Source organism: Mus pahari, chromosome 1 (assembly GCF_900095145.1).
Source record: "Mus pahari chromosome 1, PAHARI_EIJ_v1.1, whole genome shotgun sequence".
Classification (NCBI taxonomy): Eukaryota; Metazoa; Chordata; class Mammalia; order Rodentia; family Muridae; genus Mus; species Mus pahari.
In genome coordinates, this window is record NC_034590.1 from 69,289,496 (window position 1) to 69,304,263 (window position 14,768).

At 53.7% G+C, this 14,768-nt stretch overlaps 1 protein-coding gene and 1 pseudogene across 4 annotated transcripts in view; both read left to right on the forward strand.

The window, feature by feature from the left end:
• Positions 1-9,003, forward strand: part of Lrrc32 (leucine rich repeat containing 32) — a 13,019-nt gene extending 4,016 nt beyond the window's left edge. For 3 of the 4 annotated variants that reach the window (XM_021210204.2, XM_029547420.1, XM_029547425.1), the window contains exons 2-3: positions 1,186-1,280; positions 5,303-8,614. In XM_021210204.2, the coding sequence (XP_021065863.1) occupies positions 1,194-1,280; positions 5,303-7,207 (1,992 nt within the window). In that variant the 5' untranslated portion in view covers positions 1,186-1,193 and the 3' untranslated portion in view covers positions 7,208-8,614. Of the gene's footprint in view, positions 1-1,185; positions 1,281-5,302; positions 8,615-8,766 lie in introns of those variants that run through there. The other variant, XR_003845379.1, reaches the window with a different exon arrangement.
• Positions 9,004-14,382: 5,379 nt separating this feature from the next.
• LOC115062814 lies at positions 14,383-14,535 on the forward strand (annotated as a pseudogene).
• The last annotated feature ends 233 nt before the right edge of the window (positions 14,536-14,768 follow it).

Here is a 14,768-nt window from a genome sequence, read left to right on the forward strand (position 1 = left end):
AAAAAAAAAAAAAAAAAAAAAAAAAAAAAAAAAAGGTTGAAAAAAAAATATGCTGTGACACTTTCATAGAACGTCTGTTATCCTCAACAAAACTCGACATTTACCCCCGGAAACGAAGTCAGAGAGATGACAAGACCTGTGTAAGGTCACACAGCAGGTGCCTAGCAGAGATGAGAGGGAGCCATCAGAGAGTGCTGTGGTCCCCCCTCAAAAGCACACTGCCACTACCATGTCCACGCTGCCGCCGCCCTGTCCAGGCTGCGAGCTCCCTGTTTCCCAGCACAGAACTAGATGTGAGGTGACATTCAGTATGGAAGGAAGTGAATGCATTAACTAACTAACTAATTAATTAACAGGCCGATCTGTGTTTCCCCAGCACATGGCTCAAGTCCACAGGGATTCACCCCTGAGCCTCTGAGCTCCCCATGGGTCCCTGTGCTGGCTGCTTACACTGCAGTGGGTCCATGGACCTGGGCAGCTGTATCCTTCAGTGAAAGTAGCTGCCTGGCAGCCTGCTGGGGTGGGGCTTCCTGTCAGCACCCGGCCAGCCCCGGACAATGACAAGGTCTGAAAATTCCAACCCAAAGTAAAAGGTCAAAAGGAAGGATTTGCAGAAAATGAAACATTCCATTTGGGGCTAAGGACCTGGGATGGGGGCCTGCCTGGGACCTGGAGGGAAACTGAGTCAGAGGCCCACCGCCCCTCTGGCCCTGCCCTAGGGTCCCTCTATCACCTGAGCACACCTTCTTAACTGTCTTCTGCTAGGTGACCCTCTTTAGTGTTTTTTTTTTTTTTATTGCATTTTGTTTATTTGAAGGGAGGTGTGCATGTGTGGAGGGAAGTGGAAGCCCAGGTGCCAGCTTTCTCCTTCCACCATGTAGGTCCCAGGGTCAAACTCAAGCCTAATGGCAAAGGCCTTTATCCCTGAGCAGTTTCAATGGCCTCGGGTGGGCCTTAGGTAAACGCAAAGCAGCCAGTCATACATCGCTTTAAAAGTCTTGCTTCCTCTGAGCAATGACTCAGCTGGCCTTCAAACGTGCAATCCCTGGCCTCCTACCTCAGCCTCTTGAGTTCCAGAAAACCATTACTCTCAGTCAGGATCCCCGAGGGAGGGCAAGTAGGTGCTGCTGTCAGTCGGGGGGGGGGAGCCGTGGTCTCAACATTCCTCCTTTCTCTCCATCCTAGGCAGAGCCATGAGCCACCAGATCCTGCTACTCCTGGCCATGCTGACCCTGGGCCTGGCTATCTCTCAGCGTCGAGAGCAAGTTCCCTGTAGGACGGTAAGACACGGTGCAGGCAGAGGGAGGGGTCCAGAGGGAGGGGTCCCACAGCCCAGTCCAGGTCAAAGGTTAGAAGAGACAGCAAAGGATAGAGCTTTGCCTCGGTATTTGTTGAGCATACACTAGGCTGTTGAGAAGCCTGTCTACCCAGCAATCCCATTTGTTCCCATTTTACAGAAGGGAACGAATTTTACAGAAGGTTGGAGAGGCCAGGTGACCTAACAGAGGTCATTCAACTAGGGACCATGGGGCCCACTGGCCCTCTGTTCCCTGTTACAAGTGATTGGTCTTCTGGGAAATCCTGGGGCTACACAAGCTGGGAAAGGCTCCGCAGTACTGACCTTCCTGGGTACGTAGCCCCTCCCTGGCTGGGATTCTGAACTTGGCCTGCCTGCTAGAATGCTCTTTCCTCATTACAGCCTAGTCAAAAGCCACCTTGCCCAGGAAGCCTCTGCAACCGTTGACTGGCTGATTTCTTCTGTTGCTCCCTCCTCTGGCTCCATGTCCTCCCCTATGTGCTGCTTCATCCATAGCCAAAGACTGTCTTGCCTGGCTGACCAGGGGCTCCTGGGGGCAGAAACCACACAGGCTGAAGACATTGTAACCTTGTGAGGTATAAGGAAAAGGCTAGTTGTTCTCAACCTGTGGGTCTCGACCCCTACGGGGGCTCATATCAGATACCCCGCATATCAGATTCTTACATTAGAAGTCATAACAACGGCAAAATTACAGTTGCGAAGTAACAATGAAATAACTTTCTGACCAGGGATCGCCACACGTGAGGAGCTGTATTAAAGGGTCACAGCATTGGGAAGGTGAGGGCCGCTGCTCTAGGTGTACTTGTGAAGCAGGACAGGTACACCACCAGCTGCACCTGGGCACAGAATGGATTAGCTGTGTAAAGAGGCCAGAAATGCCAGCAGCCATTTCCTGGGGTCTCTGTGCCCTGCTGTGGCCACTAATTCTTTCTTGGAGACGTCCTGAGAGTCTCACGCCCAGACTAATGAGAGCAAAGACCTCAGATATCACCATATGCCCACAGCCTTGGCAGACTGAGGCCTTAGACGGTGAGGACTCTGGCACCCACAGACAGAGGGCATGGGGCATGGGCTCTCTGAGAAGCATGAGATAGGAGAAGACTTTCTGAACTATCAAAAAGAGTTCTAGGGGGCTGGAGAGATGGCTCAGCGGTTAAGAGCGCTGAATGCTCTTCTGAAGGTCATGAGTTCAAATCCCAGCAACCACATGGTGGCTCACAACCACCTGTAATGAGATCTGACGCCCTCTTCTGGGGTGTCTGAAGACAGCTACAGTGTACTTACATATAATAAAGAAATAAATATAAAAAAAAAAAAAAAAAAAAAAGTTCTAGACTCAGCTGCAGAAGAGACATGGGACTCTGTGGGCCCTGACAGCAGAAGTGACAGACAGGATTCAAACTCCACTCCCCGTGTGCTGTCCATTGCCAGAATGTCTCCTGTGTACAGATGGGAAGTGAAGTTGGATGGCATGTTCTTTCCCCCCTTAGGAAGAGAGCAGAGCAGTGGCTGACATGGCAGAGTGAGGGAGGATGCTAAACCCCAGCCAAGACCGCTACATCTCTGCACCAGAGACTTCTAGCAGTCAGTCAGAGCTCAGCAATTAGGGCAGGGAGGGTGCTGAGATGGTCCAGCCCTTCAGGCTCCTTCTGAAGTCTGGGCTGCATCAAAAAGGTGGGTACCAGGTGCTCCCCTGGACCGCTGCGCTTTCTGATAGATGGTCTCAGGTTATGTCACCTCCTGTCATGGTCCCTTTGCAGCTGGTGTCCTGGGGAGCCTCTGCCAGAAGGGAGAGTCCATGGGTGTGGGCTCCCATGGGGAAGCATGGCGTGTGCCCTGCAAATGCAGAGTGAATAGTGTCTGGTGGTGTCTGTCCAGCCAGCGTGGGTACCTGGGCAGCTGAAGGCTCCGTTTACATAAAAACAAACTCATGCTAGCACTGAACTCATCTCAGTGCTGATTACAGCAGGGTAGCCCAGGGAGCGAGGTGCCAAGTAGGTGTCTATTTTCTGTGGGTGTTGGTGAGGGGTGTTATTGGGTCTCCTAGAGCCTCAGGTGGCAGCTTTTTCTGGAGGTACAAGGTTTGTCAAGGTATTTTATGCAGTAGGCATTCACACAGGTGCCCATGGCCAGACGGTGCCCAGCCTCACCCCTATTCACTTTGGGGTCCTGCGGTGGGGCTCAGTGCTAGGTCAGGCAGGGATACCGGGCTTGTGTTTCATCCTTGCTATCTCAGCCACTGGCGATGTACACGTTGACAAAGGTGGCCATCAGGACCCCTATGACACAGGCAAGTTACTGCCAGGGCAGGCCCTGACCTCAGCATCTGGACAGCAGGTGGGCTGGCTCACTCTGTTCTAATGTCTCTCTCTGGCTTGAATATGAATATCTGGTTTAGCTCCTTTGTTTCTGGCATTGAACGGATCAAGGCCCTTTACTTAAGCACAGATGTCTGCAACTCATTCATAAAAGACATTTCCGGACGACTTTCTTTGGACCAGGTCCAAGACATCCGTGTCAATCAAAGTGGCCCCTCTCTGTGCAAAGTTCACTGTCTGCAGGTCCCCATTTGGCCATTGTTGAGGGATGCCGCCGAGCTGTAGGGGAGAAGACAGCTAGGGAGGGCCTCTGTGAGAGGGATTCTCATACAGATCTGCTCCACGCATATCCAGGGATGGCTGTGCAAGGGCGTGAGACCAGTGCTAGGCGTGATCACTGCATGTAAACTGGACTGCAGTAAGTGGGCGGGTTGGTCAGTGCCACAGTCAGGCTTGATGGACCCTACTCTGTGTTTAAGCCAAGGGTACCATAGGCAAAGTGGGGTCTGAGCAGTCTATGGGCCTTTAGCAGGTAGGCAGTTCAGTGGGGGTGGATGGAGACAGGCTAGGGGCAGGGATAAAACTAAGCTGGCCGATGTAGATGGTACGCTCTCTGCTAGAGAGGGCGGGGGCACCTGGGGTGAGAATCTGGGAGCCACCAGATGGAGATGTGCATTTGCATAGAATTATGACCCTTAAAGATGCATTTTGTGGAAGGAAAAGAGTTGCTAAGAGCCCTGTGTTCAAATCCCAGCTCCTTCCATATCAGCTGCGCGATCCTAAAGTACCTCTTACTGTCTCCAACCTGGACTTTGGTAAAAATATATAATTACATCAGATTACCCCTATGCACTGGGTGGGCTGGTGGGCTGTTATAAGGCTCTGACAAGATCGCCAGTCTGAAAGTCCTGATATATTAAGTAGGAGCTGGGAAAGACAAGTTAATTTTGGGAGAAGGAACTGCAGCGTCAATGTTGATGTGTCCTGTTAATGATCATTCAGTTAAATTGACATCAGATAACACCCGATGGGTTCTGGTATCCCTTTATCCTGTTCTGTTTCCTTACTCCTACTACCTTTGGGATGCTGTGCTGGACCAGAGTGGGCCACTGATACGGTGGTAGATATGGTAGATAGCGGCTGTAGAAAGGAGCGAGTCACAGCAGGAATGTGGTCTGAGCTGTGCTGGCTGGACCAAATCAAAGGGACTGGCAGGAAAGCCTGCTGGTTTCCCTGTTGCAAACATCTTTTCCTGATGACGCTTCCAGCCTAAAGCTAGAACTTTATATCTGGGATATGGCAAGGACCCAGGTGTGGAACTGGAAGCTATGGGCCATCTTGCCCCTCGATTCTGCATCACTGTGAGTGAAACATGGTTTAGTTTCCCATAGAACAGGACAATAGTCAACACATATGTATTCTTAGAGCTGTCTACTGTTTCTCTGTCTACTGTTCCCTTCTGCCCAGCCCCAGCAGGACTGCCAGTCAGGGTCAGAGAGCAGTGTGGGGCATCTGCGGGGTGGAGACAAGGCTAACATCCTGGGACTCTGGGGGAAGCACCCCAAGCTTGGGGAGAGGGCGAGTCCTCTTTCCTACAGAACCCTGTCCCCACCTACTGTCCTGTCCCCATTAATGCCAGCGTCTTTGCCACCCTTGCTCTTCCTAGGTGAACAAGGAGGCCTTGTGCTATGGCCTTGGCCTGCTCCAGGTCCCCTCGGTGCTCTCACTTGACATCCAAGCTCTCTACTTGTCCGGGAACCAACTGCAGAGCATCCTGGTCTCCCCGCTGGGCTTCTATACAGCACTTCGGCACCTGGATTTAAGTAACAACGAGATTAGCTTCCTCCAGCCCGGGGTCTTCCAGGCCCTGCCCTACCTGGAGCACCTTAACCTGGCCCACAATCGGCTTGCCATGGGCATGGCACTGAACAGTGCCGGCCTGGGCCGCCTGCCCCTTTTGGTCTCCCTGGACCTGTCTGGGAACAGCCTGCATGGCAATCTGGTGGAGCGGCTGTTGGGTGAGACCCCGAGGCTGCGTACGCTCTCACTGGCGGAGAACAGCCTCACTCGCCTGGCACGCCACACCTTCTGGGGTATGCCAGCGGTGGAACAATTAGACCTCCACAGCAATGTCCTCATGGACATCGAGGACGGTGCCTTTGAGGCCCTGCCCCACCTGACTCACCTCAATCTCTCCAGGAACTCTCTCACCTGCATCTCAGACTTCAGCCTCCTGCAGCTGCAGGTACTAGACCTGAGCTGCAACAGCATTGAGGCCTTCCAGACGGCCCCGGAACCACAGGCCCAGTTCCAGCTGGCCTGGCTTGACCTCCGGGAGAACAAGCTGCTCCACTTCCCTGACCTGGCCATGTTCCCGAGACTCATCTACCTGAATATGTCTAACAACCTCATCCAGCTCCCTGCGGGGCTGCCCCAGGGCAGTGAAGACCTCCATGCACCCTCTGAAGGCTGGTCAGCCTCTCCACTGTCCAACCCCAGCCGGAATGCCAGCACCCACCCTCTCTCCCAGCTCCTGAACCTGGATCTGAGTTACAATGAGATTGAACTGGTCCCTGCTAGCTTTCTTGAACACCTGACCTCCCTGCGCTTCCTCAACCTCAGCAGAAACTGCCTGCGATCCTTTGAGGCTCGACGAGTGGGCTCCCTGCCCTGCCTGGTGCTTTTGGACTTGAGCCACAACGTGCTGGAAGCATTAGAACTGGGTACCAAAGTCCTGGGGTCCCTGAAGATGTTGCTTCTGCAGGACAATGCCTTGCGAGAACTTCCACCCTATACCTTTGCCAGCCTGGCCAGCCTGCAGAGGCTCAACCTACAAGGGAACCAGGTCAGTCCCTGTGGGGGGCGAGCAGAACCAGGTCCCCCGGGCTGTGTGGACTTCTCTGGGATCCCCACCCTTCACGTTCTTAACATGGCAGGGAACTCGATGGAAACACTCAGGGCAGGCAGCTTCCTCCACACCCCACTTACAGAGCTGGACCTCTCTGCCAATCCTGGTCTGGATGTGGCCACGGGAGCCCTGGTGGGCCTGGAGGCATCCTTAGAGGTACTGGAGCTTCAAGGCAACGGGCTGACTGTCTTGAGAGTGGACTTGCCCTGCTTTCTCCATCTCAAGCGCCTTAACCTTGCTGAGAACCGCTTAAGCCACCTTCCTGCTTGGACACGGGCTGTGTCCCTGGAGGTGCTGGATCTGCGAAACAACAGCTTCAGCCTCCTGCCGGGCAATGCCATGGGTGGCCTGGAGACCAGCCTCCGGCGGCTGTACTTGCAGGGAAATCCGCTCAGCTGCTGCGGCAATGGCTGGCTGGCGGCCCAGTTGCACCAGGGCCGAGTGGATGTGGATGCTACTCAGGACCTAATCTGCCGCTTTGGCACCCAGGAGGAGGTGTCCCTGAGCCTAGTGCGTCCAGAGGATTGCGAGAAGGGAGGGCTGAAGAATGTCAACCTCATCCTCCTCCTCAGCTTCACACTCATCTCTGCCATAGTCCTCACCACGCTGGCCACCTGCTGCTTCCTCCGCAGGCAGAAGCTCAGCCAGCAGTACAAAGCCTGACAGGCTGGGGAAGCCAGAGGGGCAGAGAAGTTGGTTTCCAACTCAGGTTACTCGGTGACCAGGGACTTGGTGTCCTGCACGCTGCTGCGTGGGCAGGTTCCTTCCCAGGCTACATATGTGGGCCAGCTGTGCAGCTGGAAGTGGGGCAGTTTACTGCACAGAGGATGCAGGACAGCTCTCCGCTGAGCATCTGTTTCAGGCCACACCCGTCTCCGGGTACTAGTAAAGGAAATACATGCCTGTCCTCAGGCAAGAGAGGCCGTCACAGAACCACACAGTGACCACGTAGTATGATGGGCTTGAGGTGGGGAGGCAGTGGGGCTGGTCATGGAGAACCCACCCTGACTGGCTGTGTTAGAGCAGGAGAGCCAGCCCGTGAGAGGATTTGTCTGAGTCCTTTCCACCCCAAGCTCTGTCGCATCTGCTGGTAATGACTTTCAGCCTCTCTGGAAATGAAGAACTTGTGACTTGAAGAGAGAGCCAGAACCTCCCCCAGAGGTCTTAAGTCTAGGCTCCTAGTCTGGGAGCTGCACCCGCTTAAAGTGTGATCACCGAGGCTCCCACGCAGGCCCGGGCCATCCTACGTCCTGCCTTGGACAGGCCTTTCTCTCCAGTGCACTCTTGTATCACACACACTGACCCTGGTGCTGCCTGTTCCCCCAACCCCTTGCTCAGGCCTCCTTCTATCCCAGCCCCACCCTGACTTTTGAGCCAAGAGGGAGAGCTTCAGCTATCTGGTTCAGCTTAGCAGCTGCAGAGGCGAACTCAAGCCAGTTCTCAGAGGTTTCTGTGTTATCTGGGTTATACACGAGAAGAAAACAAGTTTCCTTATTCGTCTCCTTTGAGAGCCTCATGGCTGAGAGAGATGCCCGAAGCCAAAATGAATCAAGTCCACGTCCTCCCATCTCTGGGGCCAAAGCTTTGCCAGTGCGGTACCTGCAGGCTGTCAAATGGACAGGAAGTGGCCCTGCCCTAACCAGGATCCAAGTGCACTTGCTACATATACCCTTCCCTCTCAGACAGGCGCCCACAGACCCTCTGCCTCCCTGCCTCAGAGCCTCTTCTTTGCAGAGGAGTATGAATTCTTCCTTTCTCTTCCTGCTCCCAAAATCTCATTCCTGGAGTTTGAAACATTGAGTGTGATCTCCCTACTGAACAGATAGGGAAAGTTAGGTGCAGGGCCTTGCTCAGAATCACGCAAGTCAAGGGAAGAAAACTGGGAACAAAAGCAGCTGGGCCGTTGCACCGAGGCAGGGGGTTTGCTTTGTGTGCTCAAGGCCCTGAGCTGGATGCCAGCAGCTATACCCGTGTTTCCCTACACTCAGCAGTCACAGTGTGAGACAAGGCCAGCTACCATGCCAGTCCTCACCAGGCATGGGAAAATAAGAGGGAAGCCCCCCCCCCCCACACACACACACTGTCTCCACTCATTCTCCAGGCCTGTGGGCTGCAGGGTTGAAGGGGAGCCCTGGACTCCCCTGTGCTCAGCCCACAGTCTGCCAGAGCTTCCCTAATGTACAAGAAGATGAAAACGCCATTCTCTCTACCCCATTCTACAGGCGAGAAGACTGAGACCCAGAGAAGGTTAAAGGCTCCGAGGACCAATAGGCAGATCCAGGACTAGAACCCTCCCTCACTGGTGCTGTTGCACACGGCTCTCTTCCTCAGCCTGGAGGCCAAGGCGTGGTGAACTCTGAGAACACTATATCAATGCTGCTCTCACCTCCCAGGACTGGCCTCTACCAGACCCTGGGACCCGCTCTTTGTATAACTCACATGAATGTATTAAAGTATAATTTTGGAGAAACTGTGGCCTGCCACTGCTTACTTCAGGTATCCCATATCCTCACACTGGAATCCTGACCCCGTCCCTCCCCCCCCCACCTCAGGAGCTTTTATTCCTTGTAAGGCATCTGGGGGGACACTGAAGCTCTTAGCCTGCCCCACCCCACTGTGGCCACTTGGTAAGGAACCCTTACCCCAGCTCTAGAAGCAGCGGCTGTGGCTCCTTCCCAGCTGTCCGAGGCCCTGTGCCCACTGCCTTTCTCTGTGTCCAGACCCCTGTGCCATCTCACCATCTCCCACTCTCCGAGGCAGATCCCCTTCCCCACCCCCATCCCCACCCCTCCCCCCATCTCCCCAGCCCACCTTACCCTGCCTAAGCTGAGCTCTCCCAAGACCTTCTTACAAGATCTCCATACCTTTAGACCTTTGTCCCTGGACTCCATGGCCCCTCACCTCCCCCTCAGCCTCCCTAACTCCATCCAGGGAGCTGCCTCCTCCCTCTCAAGCTACTGTTCCCAGCCACTCTAAGTGCTCCTCTTTCTCCAGCCACCTCCAAGTGATGGATGTCTCATCTGTCCCTCCCGACTGCTTCTGTGGAGACATCCAGGCACCCTGCACGCCAGCCAGAGGGTTACATTGTCTCCTAGGGGCTAGAGAGTCCAGGCAGAATTTAGTCTTCGAGCAGTCAACTGTGGGTGAGAGTGGGGAGGGGGAGAGGAGGAGGAGGAGGGGAGGGGGGAGGGAGAGAGTGAGTTAGAGTTGAGGGAGGGAGAGGAGCTGCTTCACTGGCAGGCATGGGGAAGGTTGTCAAGAGGGTCTCAGTAAGAGCAACATCAGCTCAGCACATCAACACCTAGGCCCTTGCCCTCTGCAGCTACTAGTCCTCCACCTCAGCCCGCATTTCCAGCAGCCTTCCCCGACCTCCAAGCACTCTGGTCACATCTCCACAGCTGGAGTGGCCCCTGGGCCCTCCTCCCTCCCTGATGGACACCCTTGCCTTCGAATCATTTTTTTCCTGCTTCCAGCTCTCTTTCTCCAGAGGAGGACCTGAGCTTCCCGGCTCACAGGGGCAGTGCTAGGGATGGGAAAGTACACAGTGGGGGCTCCGGGAAGGCAGTGTTGGACCAGGCCATCGAATGGGCTGGGCTCAGCCCAGGGACCCCAGCAGGCCCCTGACCTCCCTTCCTGGCAAACAGCAGAGCCTATTTACCTGGCCTAGACCCCGCGCCCGCCCCACCCCGACCCCGTGAGACAGAAATGCCTGTTTTCAGGGAACTGTGGGCACAGGTGCCAACTACGTCATCAGAGCACCGGGTTTACTAAGCTTTCCGCCAGTTCCAGGGAGAGGGAGGCCCCCGTGCCCTGTCTGTCAGAGGCCACCTGGAGTGTCATCTGCCAACCCCTTCAGCTGTCTCACCATCTCAGTCCACCCGATCCTGGGGCCTGGGTCAGCTGCCCACTGCAAACAGCCCTGTCCTCCAGACAGCCCACAGGACCTTGGGAGGGGGCTACCCGCTGCCCCCAGCCCCTTTCTGCTGTGGCCCACCATGTAGTGACCATTACTAAGCGTATCCAGCTAAGCCCACTCTGAGCAGTTGATGGACCTTATTCCTACAGTGTTTGACGAGATTTCTACGGTATCTTCAGATTCTGGAGCTGAGACCTAACCCCAGGATATTCCCACTCTGAAGCCAGCGGTTATTTTCTTCTTATTATTGGTTTTCATTGTGGTGCTGTTTTGTTTTCATTGTGTTTTATTTATTTGCATCTGTGCACATGTGCGTGGAGGTCAGGGCACAACCTGTGGGAATCGGTTCTCTCCTACCATTGTAAATATGGAGGCTGGATCAGATCGTCAAGCTTGGCAGCAAATTCATTTAACCAATCACTGAGCCATCTTGCCTGCTTCTTCTTTGTTTTTTGACTCGGGGTGTCCTGTAATCCAGGTTGGCCTTGAACAGATGATCTTCAGCTCTTGTCTCCTGCCAAGTGCCGGGATGACACGCGTGTCCTACTCCGCCCAGCAATGAGCAGTACCGCAGCCCTAGCATCTGACCCTCGCAACCCCAGGCTCCACCGTGTCCCACGCACCCGACTCACCCACAAACTCCTGCTACCATTGTCTGAATGAACTACCTCATCTGAGGAGAAGGCCTGGGTCTTTTCCTCCTGTTGTCTGGATCTCCGTGGGACCCTCACACCTAGCACTGAGCGCCTGTCTGGGGTCTGGTCCACCATCAGATTGAGAGCCACGGGGGATGGGGGAATTCCTACCCAGAGTCCTCTGTGTGTCTCTAGGGACTGTGAGCTCAGAAAAGATTTCCAGAATTAATGGACCCTGCCCATCGGGACTTAGGAATTCTCGGGCTTCTGACTTAGTCCTCAGACAGACCCAGGGGATCCAGAGAGGGCAGGGGACAGCAAGACACGGACTGTCCAGAGCACAGAAGTGTGCTCTCTGGCTAGCCTGTGCTGTCCTGTCTCCTCTTGCCTTGAGGTCTCTGTCTTATCTGTGACCTTCCACTCTCTACACTCCCCATCTTCCCATCCTGTCTCCCCCACCCCCACTAGCATCTCCATCTCCCTAGGAACAGTGCTGAGAACAGGAGTTGGGGGGGGGAGGCGGGGAGGCCTGAGCTGTTTATAGGAACTGGAGTGGCTCCATCCATCAGCTCTGTTTGGAGCACAGACCAAGCATAATAAACAGCTTGGCTCCTCCCCAGCTGCGCTGCCCCTGAACTTGGCCATCCCAACTTCAAATCCCAACTTCAAGCGTGTGTGTGTGTGTGTGTGTGTGTGTGTGTGTGTGTGTGTGTGTATGTGTGTGTGTGTCTCTCCTTCCCTCCCTCCCTCCTTCCCTCCCTCCCTCCCTCTCTCCAGCTGGATCTCAGGACCCAGCTTCCACCCCACCCCACCTAACTCCCACCTCCAGCCTCCCATCAGGCTGGCCTGGAGAGAACTCTGTCTCCGAAATTAAACTCAGATCCGGGGGTCACCTCTGCTCTTGGGGCCACCTTTGCTCTGGAGGGGAGGGTGAACTGCCCCATTGTGTTTCCATTTCTCCATCTGTATAATGGGCTCAATCATAAACATGCTTATTTGTAATGTGCGAATGCTTGAACATACTTGAGGTCCTGGGTGCTGGGTCTGTGAGAACCCTGGGGACCGTTAAATAAAACCTCTGCTGTGGGAGGAGAGGAGACTCAGGCTGGAGCACAGGCCAGGAAGCTGTCCATGGTGAGGGAGGTTTGATGCTCTGAGAGTTTGTTTGCAGCTAGGCACAGGCCTCACAGCTGGAGCAGTGAGGGGCTTGGAAGGCCTCTGAGCTGCCTACAGGGACAGCAGGGTGTCAGCTAGAGCAGAGAGGTCCACGGAGAGCCCCATCTGGCTGCAGGAGAGCCAGCGCAGGCGCAGTGGGGTTTCAAGCGAGCTCGCTCGTCTTTCAGCATCACTCAGCATTCTGGAATCTTCTCACAGCAGGAGAGCCTCCTCCAACTTGCCCAGCTCCACCTTCCCTAAAACACCCTACAAAGTAGAAGATTCAGGGAAACCTAAGGAGCAGCAGCAGCAGCACACGCATTGGAATGAGTTAGAGAATAAATGGGGGCGGAAAGGAAAGTGTGGATCAAAGAAAAGGAGCCGGCGACCAGGCCACTAAAGCAGCTGAAGCCGGGACTCCCAGGCCTTCTCTTTAAAAAAAAAAAAAAAAAAAAAAAAGCTCCCTCTCCCCTCTCCTCCTCCCCCTCTTCCCTTCCCCCGTTTCCCCCTCTCCCCTCCCCCTTTCCCCCTCTCCCTTTCCCTCTCTTTCTCTCTCTCCCTCCTTCCTCTCCTTTCTTTCCCTCTCCCTTCCCCNCCCCCTCCCNCCTTCTCCCTCCTCTCCTTCCCCCTCTCCTATCCCCTCCTCCCCCTCCCTCTCCCCCTCCCTTTCCCCTAACTCCCTTCTTCCTCACCTCCCCCTCTCTTCTCCTTCCCCCCCTCCCCTCTCCTATATACACATTAAGAACAATAGTGCTGAGCTATGACAAGAGAGTCAGGGAAACAGGAAGTGGGACCCAGGGGAATTCTCTCTGAGGACCTGCTGGGGGGCTGAGAGATGGAGAAGAACTAATCTGAGACACTCAGGATGATATCCCCTCAGATTTACCTAACACATTCAGAGGGCAGAGCCTGAGCTGTGGACTAGGGTGAGGCCAGCTCTGCACTGAAGGCAGTGGCCTTCCAGTTGCTCCCCACGCCCTGCCCCAGAGTTCTTTGATTCTGGTTCTGGAATCATGAAGAAAACCAGAGGTGGGGAGGGGTCTGGGGTTTGTGTTCCAGGACTCAAGCACTGCGCTGTGGGCATGAGACACCTGATTCCAAAGGCCCCTTGTGTTCAGAAATACTACTATTCTCATTAGTTTGCCAGAGAACGAATGGTTTCAGCTTCTGGTCTCTCCACATTGTTCATGTCAGCCCGTCCCACTAGCCTCCACCACCATATCCCATCCTTCTGTCAGGGCCACCGCAAGCTATCCCCGGGATTCAGTCTTTGTTGAAAGAAAGCCAACTGTGCACACACAAATATGCATAAGTTAGAGATCTTCTCTCGTTGCTTTACCAAACACATAGGACTAAAGATTGTATAGTGTCCTGTACCTTAGAACACTCTCAAACATATTTCCAAGAAATCCCCTCAAATAAACAGATGTACTTCTCTTTGTTTTTTGGAGTCCATGATATTCCAGTGTTAATGTTCTTGATGTATTTAGCCATTCATTATGGATGGACATTGCTTTCCCTTTTTACATTTTTTTTTTTTTTTGGAGAATTTCACACATGGATTTGATGTCTACATGATGTTTCCCCTCTTTCCCTGCATCCAGCTTCTCCCATCACCCCCAATTTGCTCTCAAATTTGTGATTGCTTCTGTGATTATTATTGCTATGCATGGATGTATACATATACATGCACACATTCATTTTTTTTTTGTTTTTGTTTTTTTTTTTTGAGACAGGGTTTCTCTGTATAGCCCTGGCTGTCCTGGAACTCACTTTGTAGACCAGGCTGGCCTCGAACTCAGAAATCCTCCTGCCTCTGCCTCCCGAGTGCTGGGATTAAAGGCGTGCGCCACCACGCCTGGCTACATGCACGCATCCATAAATATAACCTACCGAGTCCAGTCAGTGCTGCTCACCTGTGTATTCATTTATGACTGGCCACTTGGGATTGGATAACCCATCTGGGGCCTCCTCCCTGCAGAAGGCTGGTTCTCCCTCTCTTAGCAGCCATTGGTTATAGCTCTTCATGTAGGAGTGGCACCGTGAGAGATTTCCTATATACTGGAATGTCAGCTGGTATTGTCCTTGGGCAGGTCTTGGTTAGGTGACCGTATTGTTAAGATGTCATGGATACACTTTCCTATCAGGAGAGATACCATGGTTGTGAAGGTGGTTTTCTCAGGACGAAGCTTATCCGTTGTGTTTCAGATGTCCTGACTCCTGAAAGGGGGGACAGTTGACTGCATAATTTGTGGTAATGAGGAACTAGGTTCACACTCTCCCCTGCTAATGGAGATGATTGACAGTGATGATGATGGTGGTGGCGATGGTGGTGGTGATGATGATGGTGGTAATGATGATGATGATGGTGGCAGTGGTGGTGGAGATAATTCATGGATACGGCTCCTACCATACATACACTAGCTTATAAACACTCTGGACCTCTGGCTCTTGCCATCTTTCTGCCCTCTTCTTCCTCAGTGTTCCCTAAGCCTTCGGTGTAGGGGCTGTGCTATAT